Genomic DNA, 26,769 nt, shown 5'->3' on the forward strand with positions numbered 1-26,769 from the left:
GTGTCAGTCGTGAGCGCGATTTCGTCGCGCCGCGCACTTGCTTCGCGAGTTCTGATAATCAAAAAATTTATCTTTTTTTATTATTATTTTTTAAATAACTATCAGTGAAAAAACTAAATCACGTATATAACACAAAATTAAAATACTTTAAAAATTCTAAATATTTAAATAAAAATTAATATTTTTGGAGTCGATAATTGATAAATTTTTTTCGTCTAAAATTGCGGTGTTTTATTTTTAAGAATTAACACAACAAGTGAATAGTGTCAAAATATCAATGCATATATTTTTATAAATAATAGACAATATATAAAAGAAACTTTAAGAAAAAACTGTAAAGTAAAATAAAAATAGACTAATAGTGCTAAATATTAATATATGTTATGAATAGTGAGCGTGCCTATTTTTTCTGCTTAATCGATCTCTGGTGACCATTTTTATTCTATAATACCAAGTTCCAGGCTTATTGTTTTGCATGCCGTAGTAAGTTGTTATTTTTATAAATAATTCATAATTATAATTATAGGTATAATTATAATAATGGAAATAATTGCAAAAAACGACTGTTAATTAAGTAAAATCAATGAGAAAAAAAGTAACTATTTTCTTGATTGAGCAAAAAGTAAATGTGTTTTTAATAAAACAATTGTTTCGATTATTTTAATAAAATAATAAAATAATAAATAGTAATCAAAATGACCGTCAAAACTATGAATTATCTCGTACATCATATATAATTCGTGCAATCGTGTAGTTAACCACGCAATAGACACATACAGTGGTTTATTAATCAACTCATCAGTGATTTAACATCCTAATTACGTACGTTATTGAAAAATTTCAAGTATAATTAATTATTAGTAATTATATATTTATTCAAAAATTTAATTAGAGGATACAATCTTTGTAACTGTTTACAACCAGCTGAGAATGATTGTAATTAAAGTTACGGTAAAAATTGGTTCCTCCTATATTTAAAATAAATAAAATTAAATGCCTTTTATACTTTATGCCTTTACATAATATTTTATCTTATATGAGTATTAAACGGTCGAAAAGAATGCTTATTTTTTTCCAAAATTTTATTAAATTATTTATTTATTTATTTACTATTAAAATTAAAAATTTTTTATTTTCGCAAAAGCCATAAATTTTATAATTTTGACAAATAAATGTACCAGAAAGATTAATATATTTTTTAGTAAAGAATTTTATGGTTTTATAAAAAACATTTTTTATCATTTTATGATGAATCTTTTATTGTTTGAGTTATCCAAGGTCAAAGTTAAACTCATAATTAATTTCCAGATATATTTCAACTTTGCAAAATTTTTATTTTGCAAAGAAATTTTCATTAACTTTGAAAAATGTCTAGTTTTAATTACATGACAACAAGTTTTGCCATGGAACTCAAAAAATTAAGGAATTCCATCGGTTTAATGTTGACCTTGAATTGTTTACAAAGTTAAGATTTTATCTCGCTGCGATAACACATCTTTAGAAGATTTAAATCAAAAATTCAAATAAATTTTCTTATTAGATTAAATTAAAAAATAAAGAAAAATATAAAATTTAGATCTCTGAATATCAATATTAAATCATTTGTGAAAATGTAATTATGAAAAATTATTCAAAATTAAGCGAAAACCATTAATCAACTTAATATTTAAAAATTAGGGATACCACGTATTCAAAAAACCGGTCTCGCGCCTTGATGTGGATTATCTAACAACTTTCATTTTATTATAACTTTATTATTTGTCGCGAATAAATAAATAAGTGTGTTCATGTGAGTATTAATATATTCCATAATTGCGATAAAAAATACTATGCGTATGAAGAAAGTCTTAGCATGTAACTCTGACTCACATGCTGATAATTTAAAATTTATGAGTAGAACCAATATAATAAACAATAAGTAAAGTGATAACTGTTATATTATAGAATGACGATAAAAAAGCTATTTTCAAATTTTCTGATCCAAAATAAAACTCCAGGACCTTCTAAAAAAATAATGATATTTAATTTTTAAATCATCTCGTAAAATAAACTTTACATCATATATTTTTAAAATACCGCGGGAAGTTTTTTTGACTATAATTTACTGAGCCAATCTTTTTACAAATTTTATGTGATTAAAAAAATTTAATTCAATCAAATGAAGAATTGATAATTCTTCAAAATACCACAAATAATGCAAAAGTCAATATTAACTTTGTTTATTAATTATTTCTATGGTAATTATAAATTAATATGTATCAAAAACTTGAAAAATAGCAATTAGAGAAGTTAAATAAAATAAAATAATATCATTTACAGCACAGTTGACTAACATTAAAAGGATAATTTAAAAAAAAACAATATTGATTTTTAATAACTTTTATTTCCTTATTAATTTGGTTCAATTGCTAACGCTTGTCTTTAAGTACTTCTAGCGTAACTAGTTTAAACAGGTTGAATATTTGAAATTTAATTTTGTTTATTTATTTATTCAAAAATTATTAAAATTCGATGAAAATAATGAAAAATTATCGACCATAATTAAATTCAAAATTCTCTGATTTTTCCATATTTTCCACACAGAAAAAAAAAGTCTTAAGTCAAGCGTAAATTTTCTTAAATCAAGAAAATCTTAAGGAAGACTGAGAATTTCTTGAATGAAGTTAAAATTTCTTTAACGAAGTTAAAATATTTTTAAGCTAAGAAAATTTCATCTTGCTCCAAAATAATTTCAGTTTTCCTTACAATTTTCTTGGTTCAGGAAATTTTTTTTTTCTGTGTAGTTTCAAAAATTTTTAAACTTATTTTATTAAATTACAACTATAAATTTTGAATAATTAATTTTCATAACAAAATCTTCCATTAGAATCTAAATAATGATTTTATTTGTATATAATTAAATTTGTTTTTATACACAGAAAGAAATAAAGTCTTGAATCAAGCAAAAATTTCTTAAATCAAGAAAATCTTAAGGAAGATTGAAAATTTCTTCTTGCTCCAAAATAACTTCGGTCTTCCTTATAATTTTTTTGGTTCAGGAAAATTTTTTTTTCTGGGCAGGTTGATCGCCTCCCGGTGTTAAAAGAAGAATAATTTAATTCTTTACTATATCTTTTTCATCTTCATCTTTTTTATTTTTATTGTTTTTTTTTTTTTTCCTGAAATTCGTCATCGGTTTAAAATCTATCAGTAATCTACGGATGGAGTGTCGCGTGCCGTGATGTTATTGTCCTGGGGAACAAAAACGCCGCCGTTCGTGATCCTTGTTAAAAGTATGGTCACGATCATTGAATGCTCGATGCTAAGCTATGAGACATTTTAAAAAGAAGCTTTGAGAACTCTCAAAGACGTACGCGTTGCGATTAAATTCATCTCACGTGTCGTTCCCTGATGGATGATATGGATATGCTGTCCGTGGTGTAGTGTTGAGTAGTTCCCTGCTGTATGCTGGTGTAGTTACCGTACCTACACCATTAAGTAGTACTTGATGCTTACTCGTCTCTTTCAATTTGCACGGGCAACTTCCGCTGGATAAACGATCAGAATCGTCACTTTCTGTCGCTTCATTTGCTCCGAGACTTTTCTTTAATCCTCGAGCTCTACTCATCAATATTTTTACAATTTTTGTTTTTATTTCAAGTTATTAATTAATTACTTCCTACTTATCAAGCACCAATTAACAGTGACACTGACAGTCTTGCTATCTAATAAGAAAATTTATTTTTTTAATCCGTTCTGAGATATAAATTATCTTGTTTTAATAAAAAGTCGATATCTGCATCATATCTGGAATTTTCAATTTTATAGAAGATATTTTTTATACTTTATCTTGAGGTAAATTAAAAATTAAATTTTTATATCGGACAACATATTAGCGTATAATATTTACAATTTTTAAAAAAACTGTTAAATTTCTCTGAGCAAAAATTGAATCTTATTTTACAAATTATTTTTATTTTAATATTTTATGTTTAAGGAAACTTAATATTTAGTTGAAAAATATTTTCGAAAGGGAAAAATAAGTCCTACCTCTGTTTTATGACTCCGGAACACTTGGGTCACATAAAGGACTCTTACTTTTCGGAGTTGTACATATATTTTAGTAAAAATTCTGTAATTTTACGATTCTTAAGGAGAGGTTTAGACCTCATTCTAAATTTTTCCTATTAGTTTAATGGGTTAAATTAATTAGTATTGATGCACAGAAAAAATAATTTTCTTGAATCAAGTAAATAATTTTGAAGAATTTGATCTTCTTGATTTGAGTAGAAAAATTCTTAAACTAAGAAATTTTTATTGGCTTAAATAAATTTTACTTGATTCAAGAACTTTTCGTCTTGATCCAAGACAATAAACTTCTTCAAAATTATTTTCTTGGCTTAAGAATTTTTCTCTTGATTCAAATTAATTTTTTTTTCTGTGTGTAAAAATTTAATAACATATTTTGTGGTTTTGATACTTTACTGAAATTTATTGACTTTTTGTTTAAAATAGCAATTTTCATAAATGTATTATTTTATCATTTATTTTTACATGTTTGTAACTTATTATAACTTAATACTAAATTTCAAAGAAAAATATAAAAAATTAATTTCGGTAATTCAAGGCCAGTCTGACCTATTTAAAAAAAAAACAGCAAAAAGCCATTAAAAAATTTAATACTTTCTTTCTAGTTTTGACATTTCGTAAAATATCCCCAAATTTTATTTTGCAATAAAAGAATATTTGCTCACAAAAGAACAGCCATTTTCTGTGACCCAGTTTCACTTAGAATCACGGAGCAATATTTACTTTAAAATTCTGCCTATTTAATAAATTTAATAAAAATTTAATTTATTTAAATTAAAATTTAAGGGGTTTATAAATTTTAATTTTAATAAAAATTTACAAACCCTATTTAATAATTCCAATAATAATATGATATAATATAATAATTTATTTTCTTCATAAGATGAAAAAAATTCTAACCGGAATTCAAATTCAAAAATTTATAAAAAATAATATTAAACAATAGAAGTGATAATTATAGAAAATTATTTATGAGGTAGTATCTACTCATGACATCAAAACGCAGAAACTGGACCAGGGCAGTCGGGCTCGATATATTGATTCGGGTGGTTTAAAGAAGGCCAAGCTCGAGCCTGGCTGGTACACTGTGCAAAAGGGAGCAAGGGGGTTGCATTGACTGTATGATTGTCTTTAATAATACACTTGACCAGATTTTTTAATTTCTCGTACAGTAGAATACAAAGCCATTTGTCAAAGTGTTAATAATTAATTCAAACAGACCGACAGTTGACATTAGGACCGACGATTGACTTACAGTCAACTAAATCAATGCCGTTTGAACAACGAGACCTTTCGGTCTGTCGATAATAGTATTATATATTATATTACTAATAAAAAAAATAATAATAAAAATGCTAATTGTACTCAAACAAAACATAGTTTGGTAACTAGCTGAGATCTTACGATGAAAGTCAATAAACCGAGATGAGTTACTTTCAGCTGAGGTTGTTTTGTTGTAGAATAAATGCTCGGTAGAGTGACATGTATGGAGTCAGAGAGTAACATTAATAAATTACTGTCTGGTTTGCTGATGGACAAAGCATTCTACCATCGACATCATGGATTGTTTCAGTCTTCATCTACACATCCATATATTTTTGCTTAAAAAATAAAATAAGAATTATAATAATAAATAAAATTTGGTGACTGAACCAAGTTTTATATATTATTATGTGACAATCGTTAAAACAAATAAATTTTATAATAATAATTTGTAATTTTTTTTTTCAATATTACAAATTTAAAAATAAAATAATAATAATTTTAACTCTTTAATAAACATCCATTAAATACTGTGTAGAAACTTCTTGCACTGAAAAAAAAATTAACTTGATTCGAGAGAAAAATTCTTGAACCAAGAAAATAATTTTGAAGAGATTAATTGTCTTGAATCAAGTAAAATTCCCTTAAATCAAGAAAAATTTATTAGTTCAAGAATTTTTCTACTCAAATCAAGAAGATTAAGTTCTTGAAAATTATATACTTGATTTAAGAACATTTTTTTTCTGTGTATTGACGTCACTTCCTACTGACAAATCGATTATTTTTTGGACCTCAAACATATTCTTAAAGTTTGACTTATCCCTCTTGGTCATTTTCTGATACTCGATAACTTTATTTTCCTAATATTATATAGTCTTTAACTTCTATGTTATCTTCATAAAAACAATATTTACTTAGGACAAGATATTACATACTTTTCCCAAAAAAAACAATGATACTATTTCAGCTGCATCATATTCTGTTTGAAGAAAAACTTGATTTTTTATTTTTTTTAGATGAAAAAGTAATATTATAAGGAAGAAAGTTTTATTTACGCATTGAGTGTATTTAGGTCACAAGAATACAAATAAAAAAAACTTAAATTTATTGAATAAGTCTTGAGTCAATCGTAAATTTTCTTAAATCAAGAAAATCTTAAGGAAGATTGAAAATTTCTTGAACGAAGTTAAATTTTTTTAAGCCAAGAAAATTTCTTCTTGCTCCAAAATAACTTCAGTCTCCCTCATAATTTTCATGGTTCAATAAATTTTTTATTTTCTGTATAGCTTAGTCATAAAAGATTGAAATTTTTAACAAATTTTATGCGACGAAAATACAATAGAACTCATTTGTATTGATTAAATCATGTTATAATTAAATGAATAAGTGAATTGCTGATATTAGCTTAGTATTATTTCGAGTAATTGCCTTGTGTATACAATACAACTTTTACCATGTCAAAGTAATCGTAATAACTCATTTTTTAAACACCTGGTCAAATATATAAGGCGGGTTTTTTCAAAGTAGAATAGATGATTAGAAATAAACAAATTTCTTCTTATCAATTTTTTTCAAATAAAAAAATGTCAAAGTAATCGTAATAACTCATTTTTTAAACACCTGGTCAAATATATAAGGCGGGTTTTTTCAAAGTAGAATAGACGATTAGAAATAAACAAATTTCTTCTTATCAATTTTTTTCAAATAAAAAAAAAATTATCTTTACCGCAGCCGCATAAAAATATATTTTCAGTGACTTTTTACACAAATTATTAGAAAATCATTCAACAATATAATGAATAATTAAAAAAAAAAAAAAACTTATTTACTTGTTTATCATCAACTCATTAAAGTTAAATTTAAAATTTAAGTGATATGTCCTACTTAAAAATGAAAGCAATCTCGATTAAATAAAACGAAAACAATGAAACAAAATAAACCAAAAAAATGATCGAGCGGAAGTACTGGTAGTCAAAATTGATTCCTCGGAAGCAAAAGAGGTTGACAGAGCGATTAAAAGACACCGAGTGACATTCTCCATATAAAGAAGGGCGACAGAGCTGCATGACATGTACCATATAAAATATAACATATATAACTCGTGTTGTGTATGTAACCTCGGATTCAATTGACGACTCTGTATTCCAGCATACTCTTTACTACCCAGTACTCAGTATTGTATATCTGGCCTGGCTTGCCAAGAGAAAATTGACTCACATGACTCGTGAGTAACCTATTAAGAGGCTGTCCGTTTGTCCCGTGAACATCCTTCTCCTCCATCCCATTCTCTGTACAGTCTAATGTATTAACGTTTTTAGTTTACCGTCGCAATTTCATTCTTACACTCTTTTAATACTCAAATTATAACTTCTTTATGTTGTCTTCTTTTTTATTTTTTTATTCTTATTCTTTTTGCCTTTACTCAAGCTTTTCATACATCTTTTTTTCTCATGCTTTTTTTCATTAAACTTTTATCTATAACTATTATCCTCTCATCCGTTAACTCTCGACTTAGGACTCAACTTTACCGTACAAAGATGGACCCATGTTTATTTCATGAGTAAGGAACGGCGATACTTATGGTTATTTAACTAACAACTCCGTTCAGTAATTCCCCTGATGATTTTATCACAACTCCGCAAGACAGCACGTCCCTAGGGTATAAGTATATTTATATATTTATGTGCACAGTAGTTTAATGTTTTTTAAGGTCCGAATAATAGACGCCATCCAGCCCATCCGCGTATTTATATTTCTGAATAAATCTTAACTAAACAAGCGTTTCATTTGAATGAAATTTAAAAATTGCAATTCTGTGTAATCATTTATTCTAATGCATCTGGGATCTGGTATTATATCTGGTGAATACTATAGGAGTATTTAGTGCTTGTACAAAAATTCATTTTATCCGTTATGGAAATAAATACAACGGTCTACTCACACAATTGATAATCCACCCGAGTACGAGAGAATAATCGAATCGTTGCTGTGCCCTCGAGACCAGGGATCCTTATCATTTCTTATCAAACCATGGTTACAGTAAATATGTAATATGTACCGAATGAACAACTGTCATTTTTTATTTTTAAATAGTAAACCAATTGTCAAATGTTATACAAAGGTGATGTAATACAAGTTTTATTTGGTTAATAATGATATTTATTCTTCTTTTGATTTTCAAATATTTTCTATTCTCATGATTAACAGAGTTATATTGAATTAGAAATTTTCTTATCATTTGATAGATCAAATTTTTACGTAATTTTATTTTCTATAAATAGCAAAATTTTTGTGGACATTTATTTTATTTATAAAATGTCACACAAAAAAGTTTTGAAAATTTTATATTTGCATAATAAAAACTTCTACCCGAAAAATTGAAATTAAATTTTTAAGATACGAAAAAAAAAGTTGAAAGAAAAATAAGAAAAATTTTTAATCTATTTTTAGAAATTTTATAGTTCGCGATTTTTTCAACTTTTACGCTATAATTTCTTTTTATACAGTCGATAATAATCTCATAAGAGTTCAAATAAAACATTTAAGCCTCCAAATTCATTCCACTTCATAAAGTAGATTAATTAAATTTTTTACATTCTTTTTTTGATGCTAGCCAATTGTCAGCATCGACAATTTTTCCTATAGAGAGTTATTAATTTTCATCCTTCAATAAAATTCATGATAATTGTACCTATATATTTATTTTTTGTATGAGGATGTAAACATGTTCATTCAAAAATTAATAAATTTTATAACAAATTTAAGAAATTACCCGGGAAAAAAAAGTTATATATAATTATATATAATTTTTATATAGATTATTAAGTTTTATATAGTTATATATATATTTTCATATTATTATAATCCTAAGTATAATTATATAAAATTTTATAAAATTGTGCATAATTATATGTAACGAATGCAAATACGTAAATTAAAATTAGATGACATTATATATAATTATGTATAAATTTATGTGTTTATATAAAATTATATATAATTTTATATAATTCCATGAAATATGCCGATTGTTATTAGATGAAATGTATACATTTATATAATTATACATAAATTTATATAATTATATACAAGTTTACATAATTATATCAAATTATACAAAATTATATATAAATATCATACATATCTTTGTATAAAATAAGATAAAATTATATATAATTAGATACAATTTTATATAATTTTTTTTCCCCGGGTATTATCATGATGATCGAAAAATGATCGAAAAAAATTAGTCACAAAAATGAAAACTCTGCAGTGATCATAAAACTAAAAAAAATAAGCTACAGCCTAATTTTACAACTCTACATACTTAAAAAAAACTTTAGAGATCCTAGTACAGTCATTATTAATGTAACAAATAAAAAATTCATAAAAATGTGAAAGTTTTTAAGTTTTAATAATTTTAAATAGTTCTAGAAAAAAAAAATCAAACTGTTTACCTACGATTTATTGGTCCGAAAACGGACCTATCTGATGACGCGTTCTGTTATTAACAAAATCCAAATATTAACAAGGATATAACTTGGTACCGGTGTTCTTTAAAATATACGAGGCATGAGACATAAATGTGCCTTATTACTTATTTCTAACTCGATAAAAATTTATCTCACACATACTTTTATCTCACGAGATAACGATTGATATTTACTCTATTATTTTTATCAATTCGCTCTACATAACAAATGTTTCATTAATAATAAAAATAATAACAGCACTCACTCTGCAAATACAATTATCCAGACTATTTAATCTATTAATGTATCTAAGCGTGCTAATATTAATTCAAAATATAAGCTTCCGATTACAATAAAGATACTGATCGTAGATTGTTACTTTTAAGAAGTTGCATTATTGTAAGTAATAAGTACAAGGAAGTAATAAATTTACAACCGGTAATCACAAGTAAACATCTCGAAGTAAGACTGTAAGAGTTACTCATACCTTATGTGAATGCATATTTATCGGTTTAATCCTTTAGGGACCACCGGAAGCAGCATGACAAGTTAATCCAACATTTTTCGGACTACCTCTTACATTACTTTAGTCTCAGCACGTGGATGTTTTTGTTGTGTGACGTATCCGACTCTGGAATACCAAAAAGATGTTAATGCAAATTCATTTTATTTTTAAGCCGTAGGGTTAAGTTGCAACTAAAGGATACAGATTGTTATTTAGACCCTTAGGCACGTGCATGTCTTATCAATGATCTGGAGAGTTAACTTTGGAATATATTTTTTTACTATACTTGACAACCAACACGGCTACTAGCTGGAATCGCCCATTTGGAATTTCTAATGCATTTAGATTGCCTGCACGACTTTGAGTGCATACTTGTACTTTTTAACGACCTGGCCTTTTTTGGTGCTGATTGAAAAAAATTATATTTCAAAGGTTCATAGATGTCACGAGTGGATTATAAATATTTTTAGTTAAGTCTATACATATCTTTATTCAATTTTAATAAGAAAATTATTAAAATCGAAGCGTTATTCGGTCACGAGCGACTGGATAAGTAGATTTTTGGAGTAAATATGGAAAAAATAGGTTTTGTAATGGATATTTGGAAGTTATTTGAAGACAAAGGCTGAAAATTCGTTTTATAAAAAATTTTTCTAGCCAAAAAATAGCTTTTTTTTTGTGGCTGAAAAATTATTTCTATAAAATTGATCAAATTAAAATTTTTTTCGATTTTATTTTCGAAGCTGATCAAGTATTTATTTACCAAAAATAGAGCAAGCTGAGTTTTTTTTTAATTTGGTACTGTAGAATAGTATTGTATGCTATTTAAATTGATAATTTTTCGTTGAAATGTGAATAAATTTACAGAAAAGGTAGATTTATCTAAATATTAAAATCTAAATATTAAAATAGAGATGAAATGTATGTGAAACCAATGTATTCGTGATGTGATTGGTCGAAAATAATTATTCTTATTCTGATTGGTTGAAAATGAATATAGTATATATAAACGACACGTAAATATATCATGACAATATATATGAGGCGCGCGCTTGCGCGCGCAAATTTGAATTCTAGTCCTCTTCTAAAAAGTTGATGGCCGGATGTCGTATCGTTTTACGTCACTTCTGTGACTATTTTATTCGGTTGTTGATTTGTCGACTGAGATAGTGGCGGGATTTTTAAAAGAATGAAGGCGAGCGAAGCGAGCGTGTTAAGTCTAGTAAATAAAAAAGATTATAGAAAAGTAAATTAAAAAATCGAAGATATTCGAATTCTCTCATCGTTAATAGCTCGAAAATTTTGTTTTATAGTCTAGAATAACATATATTTAAAAAAAAAAAAAAATAAAAAATCTCTCTCATTAATAAAAATCAAAATTTTAGTTTAAAACTTAAAAAAACGATGAAAAAGGACAAATTTTTTGATGAATCTACATCTCAAAACTAAAAAAATGAACCCAATATTTTATCGCTTAGATAAAATTAATCAAGAGTTATGAATTTTTAAAAACATACCAAATGGCTACATTCTCTAAGTTTTCAAAAATTCGTAATTTATGAACTTTTAAAAATTAAGGGCTAAAAATTTATAGGTAAAATTTTTTAATACGTACATAAACAACTAAAACAAATCAGCTAAATAAAGAAATATGATTTTTAAAATTAGTTGATTTGGTAACAAATGACGCATATGCATACACAGAAAAAAAAATTGTGTCATTGCGTCAAAAAACTTAGTGTTAACTATTTGACACTTTTACGTGTAAATTTAACATTTATTCTGTTAAATCAATTCATAAAAGTGTTAAATATTCAACATAACAATTTTTAACACAAAATTTTTTGACATTAATTAATAAAAAATTAATTTAATAAAATAAGACCAACTGCTACACTGCGAAAAAAAAAAAACACTTTTACTCAGTTAACAATTTCTAGGTTTAAGAAACTCGATGACGATCAAATATTTTATTATTATTAATTATTAATTTCTGAAGAGAAGAGCATCAACATTTATCTTTGGATAATAGATAAATAACAGAATAGCTTTCTTTAAATTAATTAAAAATTATTTCAATCAATTTAACAAATTCTTAAAAATTTTCAAGAACATAAATTCTTGTATCAAGAAAATTTTTTTAATAAAAGTATTTTCTTTTCTCAGTTTATAGACAAATATCTGAAGAAATCTTTCTAAAAATTTCTCAGCCTTTAAAATTTGAAAAAAAAATTAATTATGACGATGATAATGAAAATAATGAATGACAAAAGTGTTTAAATTACAATTATTATAGACTATCAACGAATGAAGAAGGATGGCGAGACAATCAAGGGGGGTCTTAATGATCCTGAGTCTGTTGAGTGTAACACTGAATGTGGAGTCGAGTATCACAGACTCATCGGAAGCGGAATTAATCGACGAGACAGAAATAATACCAACGACGACGAAGCGTACGTTGCCCGATCGCTGTTTGGTGAAAACAGACACCGGTCCTTGCAAATATTATATTCACAAATGGACGTTCAACAAAGCCGAGAATAAATGCAGAACTTTTGTTTACGGAGGCTGTTTAGGAAACGAAAACAGATTCAACTCTCAGCTAGAATGTCTGCATTATTGTATCGGCGGTCCCAATTGTAAGATTTTACTTATTTTTATGATTAATTATATTAATTGTAATAACAATTGTGATTTTTTTCTATGTAAATAGATACTTTGCCGTCTTATATGGTGACAAAAGGAAGCGTTTTTGTTACTACGAGTACTACTACGACAAGTACTGTGCCTACAACGACGCCAAGTACTCCTTCACCTACATTTATCCCTCCAGAACCGACGAGACCTCCGGTTCCGAAACACAAACGAGGAAAGGTATACTCAGATTATTTATTAAAATACTAGGCTTCTATTCGCTGAACTGGTTGAAAATTTTTTATGTTTTAAGGCTACGCCATAACAGTAAATATATTTTTAGAAATTTTATTTTTCTAATTACGTCTCAAATAAATTTTCGAATTAAACAAATTTTCCGACGAAGAACATGTAAATAATTACTACAGAAATTTTATTATAATTAATAAAAAATTTTTTCTAAAAAGTAATTTCAAAAATAAAATTTTCGAAAGTAAATTTTCAAAGGTCTAGTCTCAACAACTTTTTATTAATATTATTGAAATGATTTGTAAAATGATATAAAAAATTAAAGTGATTTTAAAGGTTTTATGATATTTTATCTTTCGAGAAAATATCCCGGACAAAAAATTCCCGACAATTAATCCTAAACAGCCGGAATTTTTTAATAAAACGATAAAAAACAAAATATTAAAAATGAAATAGTTAATTTATTTAAACAAATTTATCTTTTGTATCAATATATAAAATTGTCACACAAATATTAATTTTAGGCAGCAAGATCAGATTTTAAAGATTTTTTAATTTTTTTTTTACGAATTATGGCAAAAAAAATTTTTTGAAAAATTTCATTAAAATTTTAATCAAGTTCCAATCATGGTTTTTGTGTGTGTTTATTCGATATTAGACCAAAACAAACGCGGGTAATCGTGTTGCGCACTTTTAATATGGTTTTTGTGTGTATTTATTCGCTTGTTACTGTTAATAATTTTTTTGTTATTTAAATTTTCAAAAACTATAACGAATTCAAAGGATACCTTGTCGGAGTTTTTTTGTCATAGGGATATTTTGTCGGGGGATCAAGACGCTTGATACCGTTAAATTGGTCAATCAAGAATAAAAATGAAATAATTTTATTTGAATAAATTAGATTTTAAAGGATTCCAAAACACTGTCAATATCATACAAATAAAATCATTATTTAGATTTTAAAGAAAGATTTTGTAATAAAAATTAATTATTAAAAATCTACATTTGTAATTTAATAAAATGAATTAAAAAATTTTTTAAACTATAAAAACAAATTTAATTATAAAAACTTATTTTTAGGAATTAACATTCATGGAATCTGGTTACGAAAAAACATTCATGTTCGCTCAAAGCAATACATTCATTCAACTCGACGGAAGTGGAATAAAAACATTTCAACTGCGTTTGTGCCGCGAAATATCCTTCCAATTTCGGACGAAGCTCCCCCACGGACTTCTGGTCTACCACAGTGTAAAAGATCGCCCAGAAAGCTTGGACCCGTATGCTCTCTACGTGATTGTAGAAAAAGGACAACTTAAAGTCGTCCACGTGTTTGGCAAAGCTTCTACAAGTTTAACCGTCGGAGAGGGCCTCAATCGCGACGAATGGCACAGCGTTCTAGTACGTATAGACGTTCACGGTGCCAAATTAATCGCCCGTGTCGATGATAAACAAGAAGAAACTACTCTTGAAGTTCTAGAACGTGTCATAAATTACGGGGTCTCGGAAGATCTTGCATCGGTCGTTCTTATCGGCGGTAAATTTTTAGTTTGCTATATTTCTCTTATCTTTTTTTTTATGAAGAGTTAAATAATTATAATTAATGATATTTTTTTAGGATTGAGTTCAGAAGAAAGATTACATGGTGTTAAATATATCATTGAATCTTTCGTAGGATGTATCAAAGATATGGTATTAAGTTCTGGAAAATCAGCAAGTGATTTACTTCCAATACGGCCTTTAATTGCAACCAAACATGAAAATGTTAAAGAAGGCTGTATCAATAAGTAAATATTCAATTTTTTGGTAGATATTTACAAATGGGATCAAACATTTTCATTTTCATTTTTTTTGAACAAAATTTCTATTTGATTTTATTGATATATTTTTTTTTATTTATTTATTTATTAATCAACACTCGCTTATCGGCAATGTAAATCAATAAAGTATTAAAATTAAATAAAATTTATTTATTTAATTAATGGAAAAAAAAAGAGAAAACGAAATCGTTTTCTCTAAAAATGAAACTTTTCGAAAAAAAGAGAATACAAACGTATTTTTTTTTTTAAATACATCAAAAAACGAACGATTTAAAAACAATATTGATTATCACAATTTTAATAAATTTTACAAATTTAAAAAAAAAATTATAAATTTTTTTAGAAAATTGTGATATTCAACTTTTTTTTTTGTTCGTTTTTTTATGTACTTTTCAAAAAAAATATATATCAAAAACATCAAAAAAAGATAAAATAGAAATTTTATACAAAAAGATGAAAGCCAAAATTTTTTCTAACCTTTGAAGGCAAAAAAACTATTGAAATTTTTACTTTTTTTCTTTCACGACATTTTTTATCATAAATGCGGCGTAAAAACAAGTAGAATTAAACAAAAATAAAAAAATATTAATTTTTCACCTAATTATGTCCAAAAACGGAGTTGACCTCACTTGTAAATAATTATTAATTTTTTTAATGACGAAAATTAATTGTTTAAATCAATATTATTATTTTTTATTTTATCATTGTTAATTATTTTTAATTATCCAGGTGTTGGACGAGAGAAAATTTGTGTTTTATTGGCAGTCAATGTATCAATCATTACAACAGTTTGACATGTGATTGTTTCGGAACAAGATACGAAGGAGAACGTTGTGACGTTTACAGTAATATTTTTAAAATCGATTTTAATCAATAATATTTAATTAAAAAGAAATTTTACGTATCATTATAATTGAAATTTCAGCTGCGACAATTTTAACTCTCCGAGGGTCTTCATACGTGTCTTTCAGAGTTTACGATTGGAAAGACCGAGTTCATTCTTCTGTTAATCGACTGAGTTTAATGTTTAAAGTAAGTAGCTCTGATAAAATTAATCCGTCCACTCAATAATTGAATTCGTTATCAAACATATATTATATTTATATTTATATCTAGACACGTTGGGATGACTCTGTACTGTTTTACGCATCCGGCGAGATAGACGGTACGGCTCACTATGTATCAGCCAGCATAATTAATAAAAAAGTTCATATTTCCCTTGACTTTGGTCACGACTCAAAGATAACTACGACCTTAGGTGATTACGTTAACTCGAATCACTGGAATAATTTAACAATATTTCATAATGGCTCTCAAGTGACTGTAAGTCTTGATTACGAAACTCAAATACTTGAAATACCTGGTGATAATCATTACATGATTATTGACCCGGAAATTTATATTGGCGGAGGTCCTGAATTGCACAAAAAGAGGGGTCTTATGTCTTACAATAATTTTGCAGGTATTTTTTTTTCAATTTTTAATGATATTAAATAATTAATTGCTTGAATTTTGATTAAATTTTTGAAATCTAAAAATTTTTTAACTTTTATGTTAAAATTAAATTACTTAAAAATCATTTCTTAATTTTTAAATTATTTCCTCTGTAATATTTTTAAATTCTAAAAAGGTTTTTAAAAAAATTGTAATCATTTACAAGTAGGGTCTACTATTTTAATTTTCATTTTTTTGAATGAAATTTTTTTTTGAAAATTTTGATAGATTTTTTTCTGAAAACTGCATAAAAAAAATGAACAATTCAAAAAAAAAGTTGATTACTAATATTTCAACAAATTTTACAAATTTTCAGTAAAATTTATAAATATTTTAGAAAATTGTGATATTAAACTTTTTTTTTTAATTGTTAGTTTTTTTATTTACTTTAAAAAAAAAAATATATCAAAAACATAAAAAAAAAAAATAAAATAGAAATTTTATCTAAAAACATGAGAGTCAAGATTTTTTCCAACTTTTGAAGACAAAAAAGCAGAATAAAAAAAATTAAAAAATGTTAATTTTTCATCTAGATATGGCCAAAAATAGGTTTGACCTCACTTGTAAATAAACATTTTATAAAATTTTCTATTCGAAATATTCTTCAAATTTCGTAAAAAAAATTTTCAATGTAGTTTATTAATTTTCAAAAATTAATTTTAATACAATCATAATAAATTTCAGGCGCACTAAAGTACGTTTTTTATAACGACAAGTCAATAATATATGAGCTAAAAAAATCAAATCCAATGGTCCATTACATAGGAGTACTTCAACCAGAATACTATGAAGTGGATGTCGACGTAATTCCAATAACTTACCCGTTCGCGGGAAGTCATATCTGGTGGCCAATAGCCAGAACTGATTCTCTGATGCTTAATTTCGACTTCCAAAGCTCAGAACCGGTGGCCGTAGTCGCTTCTGGCGACGTTAAAAGCGACCAAGGTATCGGATACTGGGAGGTAATCTACTTGAGTCTCACCGGACTAAATAGTAATAAAATGTCACTGGTTTAATTTAAAATTACCATTAATTTTTCTAGTTGAGGCTTGTCAACGATGAGATGAGATTTCAGTTGATTCCAGTTTTAAGTGAAAACATAACTGTTTCCTCTTCCGTTAAATTTCCGCCGGATAACAAGACATCTTGGCATGCAGTTGAGCTCAATTACACCAAGGGTGAACTCAACATTATTGTAGACTATAGACATAAACAGGGAAAATTGTTCGCGATGACCTTCGAACTTGGTGACAAAGTTATTATCGGTAGCGGTAAAAGCGATGCAGGTTTGTTTTATTTTTCTTTTTATGTGTTATCTGTTTATTGGAAAATAACTAGAGCAAATTAACTAATAGTTAATAATGCAAATTTTAATTATAAACAGGTTTAGTCGGCTGTATGAGAAATATAAAAGTTAATGATGAAGTTATTGAACCGCGGTATGTTATTAATACTGAGAGAGTTGTCGGTGAAGTCGCTTTGGACAATTGCCAATTTGTTGATCCTTGTAAGAGGCCAAACACTTGTGAACATGGAGGAAAATGTTCTGTTAAAGAAAACAAAATTACTTGTGATTGCAGCGATACCGGATACATTGGAAAAAATTGTCATTTTGGTATTTGATATTTAATATTTACTAGCAACCTGCAGTCATTATGTGACTGTCGAGAATTGCGAACTACACTAAATAAAATTTTGTTTTATTAAAAAATGAATTTTGTTAAATTTCACAGTACTTTTTTAACTATTAACGTTTTTAAAGATATAAGCTCATCTCGATGTTACACTCATCAAGAGCTTTCATTTGAGTACCCACATGCATTTTGATATATTTTTCATATATACATATATACAAACATATAAAATATATGAAAAATTGATGTAGGTACTCAAATGAAAGGTCTCGATGAGAGTAACATCAGGATGAGCTTATATCTTTAAAAATGTCAATAGTTCACATAATATAAGGTAATTTCTTAATCATGTATTTAGAGATAGAGTATTTTCGAATGCAGCCTAAATACTTATATCATAATAAAATAACTATTGATGAGAATGATATAAGACTTTGAAAAGGCACAAATTCAAATCAAGACCTTTGCAATGACACTAAATTTTATTAAAAAAATAGATTTTATCATGTGATTATCCAAGACACAAAATTTTTCTTATTCTCTTAACAATGTAGATTGACAATGTAAAAGTTTTAATCTCATAAATTATTTTTTAGCGCAATATCGTAAAACCTGTGAAGAATTGGCATTATTAGGATACACCCAAGATGACGTTTATAAAATAGATATAGACGGGAACGGTAGATTTCCTCCAGCATTAGTAAAATGTGAATTTCAATCAATCGAGGATGCAACTAAAACAATTGTGGAGCACAATTTACCATCTCAAGTAGACGTAAGATCAATAGCGGAAGATGATTTTTCTTTCAATATAACTTATCGACAGTTTACCGCTGAAATGCTGCAAGAATTAATTTCACACTCACTATACTGCAGTCAGTACGTTAAATATGACTGCTACAAAGCGCCTTTGGACCTTCATAGTGCCACTTGGTTCCACGGTTCCAAAGAAACAATCGTTGATCATATCGGAAATGCTAATCGTGGCTCCTGCCCTTGTGGAAGTGAGTATGCTTCTAAAGTGTTTTTTTTTTTTTTTTTTTTTTTTTTTTTTTACTCAAAATACAAGCCAATTATTAATAAATAATATCTTTAATAACTGTTTCAGCAAACAGAACATGTGTGAATCCGGAATTAAGCTGCAATTGCGATGTTTCCGCTGGTAAATGGCTTTCAGATGAAGGTTACTATGAGAGTCCAGACTCTTTGGGTGTCATGAAGATGGTTTTTATTCAACAGAAGGATTTGGAAGACGACGCTCAAGGAAGAATAACACTTGGGCCTCTAGAATGCGTTGAAACAAGTATTATTATTTTATGAAACAACAATTCTCAGAAACTAGAAAATAAATTACAAAATTAAATAAAAAAATTCTATTTTAGATACGCAAAAATACGTCGTTACCTTTACGACTTCCCAATCGTACATCGAAGTTCCAGGATGGCGTAAAGGCGACATAGCTTTTAGTTTCCGTACAACTGGAGAAAAGGCTATTCTTTTATACCAGCCTCCAATTCGGAGTAACTACCCTTCGTTTATGGTCGTACTGACTTCTGAATACCGCCTTACTTTTAATTTCACTTTAAATACCGGAGCGAATCGTGAAATGGAAGTCAAAAGCCGTCGAAAACTAAACAACGGTGAATGGCAGAAAATTTGGATCGACTACAATGACTATCATGTTCGATTTATGATCAATACTGACTTCCAAATGGTTGAATTGCTGCCCGAAGAAGAGTTTGGACCGTTTGAGGGCTCAATGTTCATCGGTGGAGCAACTGCGTAAGCAATTATATCGCGTTCCAGATGCCATAAGGGCGTATACCGGCAAAAGGTCCCTGTAAAAAGCCATAAGGGCGTATAAAAAATTTGTTTTCGGCGTATTTTTGTCCGAAATGTGCAGAAATGCAAAAATAAAATTTTATACGCCCTTATGGCTCCCGAAACCCACCTCGGATGCCATAAGGGCGAATAATAAAAATTCTATTATTTTTTGTAAGTCCAAAAAAATTTTTAGTTTGAAGAAAAAATTTTTTTTGCATTTCTGCACATTTCATGATAAAATACGTCGGTTTCCAAAAAAAAAAATTTTTATACGCCCTTATGGCTTCCGGGACCCTCCTCGGATGTCATAAGGGGGTATAAAAAAATTTTTTTTCGGAAATTAACATGAAAATGAAGTTAGCCGACATTTCAAAATTTTTAGAAATTTTTTATTAAAAAAATTTCAATTAAATAATTAAAAAAAAAAAATGTCACCTGTAAAAAATTTAAAAAACTATAAATGTAATTTTGTAGAAATATCTTTTTAGTTGTAATATAGTTAATAAAAAAAATCAAAAATTTTCAGACGTCTGCTAACTTCAGTGTCATAAATCAACGTATTTTTGTGTGAAACGTGAAGAAATGCAAAAAAAAAATTTTCTCCTAACTAAAAATTTTTTATGGACTTAGAAAAATAAATAAGATTTTTATTATACGCCCTTATGGCATCAGAAACACGATATTCTTATTAATCTTTTATTTTCAATTATTGATATTAACCTTTTTAAATGTTTTGAATATCAAAGGGAGCACTTGAAAACTTCAGAAGTTAGGCAAGGCTTGATTGGATGTTTCCGTGGATTGGTTGTCAATGGAGAAATTTTGGACATCCATAGTTACATGTCAGTTCACTTATCAGAAATTATTAAAGATTGTAAGCCATCTTGTCAACCAAACAAGTGCCAAAATGGTGCGAGATGCGTCGAGCTCTGGAGTAATTTCGAATGTGTGTGCGAAAATAAATGGGCGCATCAAGGAACATTTTGCGAAACAAGTTAATACTTTTTATTTTCTTTACTTTGATTTAGATTATGAATAAAGTAAAAACTAATTAATGAATTTAATTATAATTCCAGATATCAACAGCAAAGCACTGACATTTTCATCCCCGGGTGCATTTCTGAAGAAGAACTACTTTGGGTCCGGTGCTGACGAAGAGAAGCTACTGCTGAAGAGTATGCTGATGGAGAATATCCTGATAAATCTCCGGACCTACGACACCCACTCACTAATCCTGTACGCCAATGACCACCTGAACAACTTTGCTCATCTTTACATATCCAACGGGACCAGCATTGTCTACTTGTTTAACACCGGGAACGAGATAAAGAACATCACCGTCCAGTATCCAGGTGGGCAACCGTTTTCTTCTACGAAGGAACTACTTCTACTACCTACTACTACACTACTACTACTACTTCACTACTACTACCTAGACGAATTCCAAGAGACGTGAAGAGTTTGACTGACGTAAGATCCAAACCCATCGACCTTACTATCGTGTCAATTACTCAAATAGTTTTTTGAATTTATGTTACAGGAGTAAACACCGGGATATCCGTTCAAATCGCTATTGTCAGAGGTCCAACTTCAACTACGCTGCATGTTAATAATCACAATGTTACGCTGGACGCTATACCGCTCCTGCTGGATACTTATTCCAATAAGCCGTGGATCAATCCAGAGAAGGAAGTCTTGGCACCACAACGACCACCTGCTCCGCCAACGGATTACTTTCAAGTAAATTATTATTTAACCAATAATTGCACAATATTTTTGATCAATTGATGAAATAAATTATGTGATTAGGTCAATTTAGGAGGATTTGATCCAGACAATCTTCTTCGTGTTGGAAAAGAAGGGAACCTTATTCAAGGATACGTCGGCTGTCTTCGAGGACTCATGATCGCTGAATATCTTGTAGATCTTCCTAATCTGGCTAGTGAAGCTAATCACGAAGGAAGCAAAGGGGTTTTACCAAATTGTCAAATGAAATGTGACGCTATGCCGTGTAAAAATCTTGGAATTTGCACGGAAGACTTTGGCAAGCAAGAATCTTCTTGTAATTGCGAGTTGACTTCTTATTTTGGAGAAAATTGTGCTGATGGTATTTTATTTAATTATTTTCTTGTTTTATTTCGCTGTAAAAATTAGTGACACAAATTTTTAATGAAATTTTATTAATGTAAATTTATTTTGTAGAAAAAGGCGCTGATTTCAGCGGTGAAAGTAATTTACAAAGAGGCTTTGAGTTAGAAGGCGAAGTAAAACAAGTTAAAGTTCAATTAGCCTTTTCCACAAACGATTTGCGGCAACGAACATCAGCGTTATTATTACTGCAAACTGAAAACAAGTACGTGAATAATTTATTTTCTGCTAAACTTTATCTCAAAAAATATTATTCTATTATCTTTATAGAAGAACTTACTATCTACTGGTAGCATTAACTTCGGAAGGTCAGTTGATTTTTGAAGAAGATAGAGAAGGTTCAACTTACGGAGTCCGATTAAATGATAGGAATTTTTTGAATGGCGCACGGCACAGTGTTTATTACGTACGAGATAATAATACTGCTACTTTAATGGTAATTATTTTTTAAATTTTCGTTTAAAGATAAATTTATCAGTATAAATCAATTATCAAATGTCTACAATTATTTTTAGATTGATCGTGAACCTGTACAATTATTACCAATTCCCGTTTTAAGTATCAATGACGATGATAATGATAATCACCAGGAAGAAGATGAAAGTCCTGGGTCTACTGAGATTCAATTAGGTGGCCTCAATACTACTGATCCTCGATTTACTGCTTACAAAGGCTACACAGGGTGTCTCAGTAGTAAGTCGATTGTTGAGAATATTTTAGAATTATTTTAGAAAAAAAAAAAAAAAATTTTATTATTTTAAATAATTTTGTAGATGTCATTGTTTCTATTAACGGAGGAGCGATGATGAAGCCATTAGAAGAATATATGTTATTTACTAAAAAAGGCAGTGAAACAGTGAGAGCGTCTATTCCAGCGGGTGTCAGAAGTGCTCAATGCGCTGTTTTTCATGCTCAACCCCGAGGTCTCGAACCTCCAAGAAATGACAGTGTCGTAAGTATTTAAATAAAAATTTTTGAAATGCAATTCAATAATATTATGACCCAGAATTCTAATAAATTAATTATAACTTCATTGACATTCAAGGGTCGTGATAGAGCGTGGGTAGAAGACCCACCTGCAAGAGTTCCATACAAATCGATATACAATGACGAAACTAAAGAAGAACAAGGAGCCGGCACCTATATTTTTATAATCCTCGTTTGTGTATTTGTATTTGCAGTACTTGGATGTATTTACGAAGTAATAAGAAGTGCAAGACGTGATCAGAAACGGAGACGAGCTCGTGCTTCAGCTGCTGTTTCAGGCAGCGGATCTCCTGGAGGTTCTAAACGATGGCAACCAACTTATGCTAATTCTGTCGTAGGTCCATCTGGAGTTAAAACTGTCGGATTTAAAACAATTATTGAAGATGAAAAAAGACCCAATGGTACTCATAATAAAATTTCTGTTAAAGAGTACAAATCAGTACCTAATTCAGAGTCCAAAAATGATGTTTCTAATGATAAAAAAGTTTTTATAAAAGGTTTGTAATTTAAATAAATTTTGCAATAATTAATACGAATACAAAAAAATACTTGTTTTTATTTTTACAGAAGAAGAATCAGAGAAGAAAGAATTACTAGGGGTAAATACAGGCACCGGTCCAAAACCTGCGAAACCGAATCCATTTGTAAAGATTTTTTTTTTTATTTGTTTTATTTAAAAATATTTTTTAAGACTCGGATGAGATTAATATTGCTTTGCATGCATCAAGCTTTCAAATAAGTAATGCATGAGACATAAGTTTTCGACTTCGCATGTTTTTTAACTTTTTCCATTATGACACGAAAAAAACAAGATGACACTGGATATCATCCCAGATTATACTCAGTGATATCTGTAGTGAAAAAAATTTTCAGATAGTAGCTAGTATAATCCAGATTATACTGGGTGATATCTGGATTATACTCATTGTAATCTGGATTATACTAGCTACTATCTGAAATTTTTTTTACTCAGTATAATTTGGGATAGTATCCAGTGTCATCTTGTTTTTTCCGTGTATTATTATTATTATTATTATTTTTTTTTTCTTTTTTTTTTTTTAATTAAATTATTCATATAATAACTAAAACCATTTTATATAACTTTATTCTACTTTTTATTCTTAGTCAATGGAAGACTTAACTGAAGAACCGGAGCTTGAAGAACGCGAGCAAGAAGAAGAAGACGAAGAAGAAGAGGAAGATGAAGTTGACAAAAATTCAACAAGTCCGGAAACAGAAGCTCAAGTACTCGTCAAACCTGTTCCGGTAAGAAATCAAGCATTAAAACGTCTTCCACCGGTTCTACCGCCGGTCCTTCCACCGGGATTTAAGGGTGTATCTGGAAAACGTTTACTGGAAACAAACTTTTCAATAACTGGTCTCAATGAAATAAAGACAAATGAATATATCGTCGGAGGTAATGAAACGAAAAATGGCGCAGTTCAAAGACCTCTGAGCTTAGATTTCAGTGAACCAACCACTGAAATAAATAATAAAACACGTCCAGAAAGTTTGTATGTCGAAAAAGTAACAGCTAAAATGTTTGATGTGCCAAAGATGGAATAATAATTATCAATTAATTAAATATTAATTGTACTTATATATATATATATATATATATATATATATATATATATATATATATATATATATATATATATATATATATATATATATATTTACAGTTATTATGTTAAATTTAGTAGTTTAATTTTAGTAATTAATTTATTATTTAAATATTAATCAACTTCATAGAATTCAATTGATAAAGCGAAAATAAGGCTGATTTAATGATTTTTTATTTTCAGAATTTTGTTTTATAAATTTTTTTTTTTTGGACTTACCCACCGAAAGCACTAATACACAATTATATTTTATGTTTATTCATCATAATTTGCTTCATTATCAATTAGTGCCAATCGTCAGTCCGCATAAAAAATTTAAAATTAATCAAATACGCATTGTTATTAATAAATTAATTGTTATTATTAATTTATGCGCTTATTGGTTTTAATTTTATAAAATTTATATTTATATATGTGTATACGCTTAGCGGAAAAAAAAAAAAAAAAAACATTTTACAATTAAACACAGATAAAAGTAAAAATTAAGAGATCATCTTTTTGATCAATATTAAAAAAAAAAATTAAATTAAAAGTAAGGGAAGTAATTAATAAACTGAAAGTATTATTTCATATCGGGATATAAAAATTTTTCAGATAATAGCTTGGTCTAAGACGGATACGAATAATGAAGATAATGTGATACCATTAAACTCCATTACCAAAACGGATGAAACACAAGAAACGTTTCAATTATTGTAAAAAAGGTATCACTGAGTATTTTTAGTAACATTTAAAAATTGACTGAAAAAAATTTACATATTAATCGATAAATCTTTTAACAAACAGTATGAATAAGTCTAAAGTTTGATAAATTAATTATATAATAACTTTATAGAAATTTAAGGAACTATATTTTGTGAATGAAATATTAATAAATAAATAATTATTTTATAGCATGTTAAATTGGAGCTTATATAGATAAATATATATAAAAATGAATCAAAAAAAAGCTTGTTACAATAAATTATTCGTAATCATTCATACCATCGGCCATCATTGTTTATTTACTTAAGTATAATTAGTATCGTATCAAACATCGTATCATATCATCGCATGTTTGAGCTTTTGGGCTGCAGAAATGCTGAAGCACCAGTCACGTTGCAGCTTTACTTTATGTTTTTTTTATTAATAATTATTTATTAAAAATGTGACACAGTGCCATTAAAACAAACATGCCATATTGTTTATTTATAAATAATTATAATTAAAATAATTTTGTGCGTTTTTGTGCGATCTTTTATTCACCGAAGTAAGTGAGCTTTTATTGATACTAACGCAAAATTTAACATAACTATTAAATCATCATTATGTTTTATTTTTTATTTTTATTTTCACTCTAGATAACAATCAACTGATAAAATATCCTTATTCTCGCTCTATTGCTCTGTTTATTACTTTATAAATGGAAAGAAAAAAATTGTAAAATTTTTGTGAAATAAGAATTAAAATAACGCTTCAAATTTTTTAGATCGTACGCATTTTTGGAGTTAGACAACCATCAAAATTTCAAGCAACTAGTCCAGGTATTTATTTAAATATTTAAATTATTTAAAAAATAATTTCAATAAATTTTTTATATAATTTATTATTTATTATATAATTTATTAAATATTTTTGCAGATGGAAAATTTAAAATGCTCAACACAACTCCGATATTCTTAGGAGAAGACATGCGAACTTTTGAGAATCCACTGAGCTATTTAGGTGGACCTAAATTACAATCTAGGAGCAGAACATCTATTGAATCAATATTATCTCTTGATTAATTGAACATAATGTAAAATAAATTTAAGTAAATGTGTAACAGTGAATTTGTGTGATTAATTCATTGGATGTAGCTATAATTGTATAATTGTTGAAGATACCAACTAGTCAAGTTTTTGTTGACGTCGATATTATTCTGTATAAAAATTGTTCATCTGTAAAAATAATTTTGTTCATATAATAATTAAGAGTTATAAGTTAAAATAAAAAATGTTCGGTATATAAATTTTATTTTATTAATTAAAAAATTACCAGATTTATGATCATTCTACAATAAAAAAA

At 27.7% G+C, this 26,769-nt stretch overlaps 1 protein-coding gene across 4 annotated transcripts; it reads left to right on the plus strand.

Moving 5' to 3' along the window:
- Positions 1-26,732, plus strand: Axo (axotactin). Of its 4 annotated transcripts, XR_012479514.1 has the most exons (28): positions 1-483; positions 12,605-12,947; positions 13,022-13,182; positions 14,272-14,728; positions 14,810-14,978; positions 15,741-15,856; positions 15,937-16,043; positions 16,128-16,473; positions 17,190-17,467; positions 17,548-17,791; positions 17,890-18,120; positions 18,736-19,143; positions 19,248-19,442; positions 19,522-19,921; positions 20,710-20,957; positions 21,040-21,315; positions 21,504-21,703; positions 21,773-22,070; positions 22,166-22,316; positions 22,382-22,547; positions 22,627-22,804; positions 22,885-23,063; positions 23,157-23,595; positions 23,666-23,742; positions 24,224-24,364; positions 25,318-25,427; positions 26,192-26,246; positions 26,344-26,426. XR_012479514.1 is itself a non-coding variant. In XM_074245471.1 (27 exons), exons 2-27 carry the CDS (start codon positions 12,626-12,628, stop codon positions 26,487-26,489), a joined length of 5,988 nt encoding a protein of 1,995 aa, XP_074101572.1. In that variant the 5' UTR covers positions 2-483; positions 12,605-12,625; the 3' UTR covers positions 26,490-26,732. The 4 variants fall into 4 exon arrangements, 3 of the variants coding, with proteins under 3 accessions (XP_074101561.1, XP_074101552.1, XP_074101572.1); XM_074245471.1 differs by lacking the exon at positions 25,318-25,427 and having other exon boundaries at positions 2-483; positions 26,344-26,732; XM_074245460.1 differs by lacking the exons at positions 25,318-25,427; positions 26,192-26,246; positions 26,344-26,426 and having other exon boundaries at positions 23,666-23,697; positions 24,224-24,693.
- Positions 26,733-26,769: the final 37 nt, after the last annotated feature.

Source organism: Cotesia typhae, unplaced genomic scaffold (assembly GCF_013202065.1).
Source record: "Cotesia typhae breed Kobodo isofemale line unplaced genomic scaffold, CoteBio_Ctyphae contig_11, whole genome shotgun sequence".
Lineage (NCBI taxonomy): Eukaryota > Metazoa > Arthropoda > Insecta > Hymenoptera > Braconidae > Cotesia > Cotesia typhae.